Source organism: Pseudomyrmex gracilis, unplaced genomic scaffold, assembly GCF_002006095.1.
Source record: "Pseudomyrmex gracilis isolate BER0280 unplaced genomic scaffold, ASM200609v1 scaffold_1457, whole genome shotgun sequence".
In the NCBI taxonomy this organism is placed as follows: Eukaryota; Metazoa; Arthropoda; class Insecta; order Hymenoptera; family Formicidae; genus Pseudomyrmex; species Pseudomyrmex gracilis.
The window spans coordinates 3,112-6,347 of record NW_018022041.1 but is presented as its reverse complement, the minus strand read 5'-3'; the positions used below and the strand labels follow the sequence as shown (position 1 = coordinate 6,347).

The 3,236-nt window shown below is 42.5% G+C and overlaps 1 protein-coding gene across 1 annotated transcript in view; it reads right to left on the bottom strand.

The window, feature by feature from the left end:
- LOC109862184 overlaps positions 1–2,783 on the bottom strand; it is a 12,003-nt gene extending 9,220 nt beyond the window's left edge. Inside the window, exons 1-3 of the mRNA XM_020442144.1 lie at positions 2,746–2,783; positions 2,547–2,613; positions 2,283–2,472 (exon numbers count right to left, since the gene is read on the bottom strand). Coding sequence (XP_020297733.1) covers positions 2,283–2,472; positions 2,547–2,613; positions 2,746–2,783 — 295 coding nt within the window. The remainder of the gene's footprint in view (positions 1–2,282; positions 2,473–2,546; positions 2,614–2,745) is intronic.
- Positions 2,784–3,236: the final 453 nt, after the last annotated feature.

Sequence of the window (3,236 nt, the reverse complement as noted above, 5' to 3'; positions counted from 1 at the left end):
GCCCCTCCACCTGCGGGGGGGCGCAGCCCCCCCTGCCTACACGCTTGCAACGAAGAAATGAAAACAAATCGTATAGCGATTCAACCGATAAATATATTTGTGAAGAATACATATATTTTTACATAAATAGATCTCACATTTGATCTAGTGGATACATTGCACTCATTATGTCGAAAAAGGCATCAATTCTAATATCAAAATTATACATTCTTTTGAACAAAAATTCTGCCAAATAATGCTCAAAATGATAATCGCGAGTGCCGTAGCGCGGAATATTTGCTCTCATGTCTCTCCACAATCTTTCTATATTTTGTGTGTGGACACCTGTGTCTGGATTCACAAAGTTGGTTGAGTGGTTTACCGTGTAATGAATGTAATTTTCATTACTTAATGCATTATATGCACGCCATTGATCCGTGTGAATGATTGAGCCAGGAGCAACATATTTACGAATAATAGGCAACAGTGTTTCTGTATTTCGACACGGTACCGGCAAAACAAAAACTTTTTGCGTACTTCTTTCAATGCCACCGAAAACCCACTGTCCTCGTACTATACGTCCTGTGTTGTATTTTCTTTTTCCTATTTTTGCCTCATCCAACTCTACAATTTTATTTTCTCCACCAATAGGTTCTTGTTTACTGATTATCCACTGTTGAAGCAACTAGAAAAGTTCATTTAGCAAAATTAATGAACTAAACTTAACTAATTAATAAAATGAAAAGCAGATATATTATTTACCTCTCGACAAAAATTCGTCCAATCAACTATAGTATTCTTGGTTATATCTAATTCAACGCGTAAGAATTCGAATCGTGGTGGCTGTAGCATCAAAAAGTACGCAATGAAGCGACAAATTTTTGATAAATCCAAGTGGGCTCGTTCGAACCATGTTCCGTGAAATGCGCTTAATTTGAAGTTGCATGTCACTTTTCGTCGTTTACGACTTTTTATAATTTTAAAATAATGTTTTCCGCAATGAAATACATGATTTTCCAAACTGTTTCTCAATAGCAAAACATTTCCACATTTCGGACACGTTATTTCTTTACGAATGACTTTTTTTTCACTCAAAAAATTCTACAAAGAATCAAAATTGTGTGTAACATTTAGAAATTCATGGAAACGCATGGTGAAACTTTCCAAAATTCAACCGTGTACGACAGAAATCTATTACACATTGAGCGAAAAGACGAATACGAACGAAGGAATCAAAACAAAACAGAAAGTTTCCCGATATGCTACATATACACACATTGTTGGCAACATAAACATTACTCATTTCCTTCTGAAATGTACACGGTGTCGGAGAAAATTGGTTTATTCATGAAACTTTTTCTGTTTATAACTTTTTTATAAACAATGAGCGACGGCTAAAAGCTTCATATTGTTACTCAGGAAGGTAATCTTAATAACATGTGTGAAAAAGAAGCCGATCGGAGGGGGCTCCCCTATTCTGTACATTTACCAGCAAGTTTAACGTAGTTATCTTTGCACAGGTTTATCAACTGGGGGATTTCCGGGATACGAAATTTGATGTGTTTACTTATTGCTACGGCAACTCCTCCATCTCTACGATTACGATCTTGTGATATGATTTCATGGTTAGGTAAGGTAACAATAGAGTTGCCGTCAAGACGTGTTTCACAGAAGGTCGCTACTTCAGCTTTGCAGTCCTGGAGTAGTAGGCGGGCCGCATCGAGATTACGGACCAAAGACCTGCAATTCCATTGGACTACGGTTAAAGGTTTCATGGTGTGCAAAATTTAACTCTAAGATTCTAGAGTACCATAGAGGTACTTTTGTAATTCAGTAACGATATTTGTCATGTCTGTGTTGTTGAGCTGAGAAGGGTTTATACTGGGGGTAACTTTTAGTTTTTGGAAAGCTTTGATTAGGATTCCTTTGTCTGAAGAAATTCTGGAATGTTCGTCTTCTGAGGAGTTACGTCCGGAAGACATTTTTTTGTAATAGAATTTACAAACGAGCGATTAATTGTAGGTCTTTTGTTTGATGAAGAAGAGGAGGATTGTGCCCTCTCCACACAGGGGGGAACCGAATGAGGGGCGTAGGGGTTTTCAGTGAGGTGACCTTTGCATAGGAGAGGTTAGAGGCAGGAGAGGAGTCGAACGAGGGAACACTCGAACTCTTAGGTGAGGGAGAAAACCCCACTCGGGAGGAGGGCACTCTCGGACTCCCAACAGACGTCACCTGAGGGGGGGAAGGGCCTGGCTTTCCACCTCCCGAAAACCGAAAAACGTTCCCACCCGGAAAGTACTCACCGAGCGTGGGTAGGGGAACCGACACATTAGACAAATGAGAGTTCAAACCAGAGAGTGTATTCCCCTCATCGTACAGACTGGCTGCATCGCGAAAAGAAAGATCTCTGTGAGCCATAATCTTGTGAATCTCACGTTGTCTCTGGAAGACCGGGCAACGGAGTTCCGAAGACTGGTGACCGGTGTTACCAACCTTGAAACGAATACAATTTATGCATTCGTCCAAAACATTTGAGCAATTTGGTTTAGAGTGGCCCGACTTCCCACACTTTTCGCAAAACCTGCGCCTTTTATCTCCAGACTGTTTGCAAGAATGAACTGTATGCCCGAATTTCTGGCAAAAATCGCATCTTCTTACCTTATAAATACATAAGGGGTTAGGGGGAGACGTTTCCCCACATACAAGCAAGACGGGGGAACCACCGGAGAGCGGAACCTTAAGATAAGTTGATTTGTACTCACGTACCTAGGGCTAGAGGTAGGACTACCCTTTTCCCTACGCATGATCCTAACGGCTTCGAAAGGGGGAACCCACTCCTGACCCCACCCAGGGGGGGGGGACGGAGACCAGCCAACAACTCCTCCACGGTTTCCTCCTCGTCAACGCTTTTCAGAACAAACTATTTGACCACCCTAAACGATGGGACATGCGCTGTCCACTGTTCGCAGGGGGTTATCTTGTCGGCGACGTCCCTGAAGGCTTCAACAAACCGATTCGCATCCTCGCCTGTGGGGAAGCAGACAGAAAACTTATTCCTACCTATCACACGCAAGTCAAAGGCACGTTGAAACTGGTTCAAGAGAAGACGATTGAGCCTCTTTCCCAGGCCGATGGCGCTGAGCGAGGTTCCTTTTTTAATACCTGTATCCAGACTCTTACTGCCTTCATGTTTGTCCTCGCCAGCAGAGGAGGGCAGCGGACGGCACGTCTCTATGTGCACCATGAAAGGACCCCTG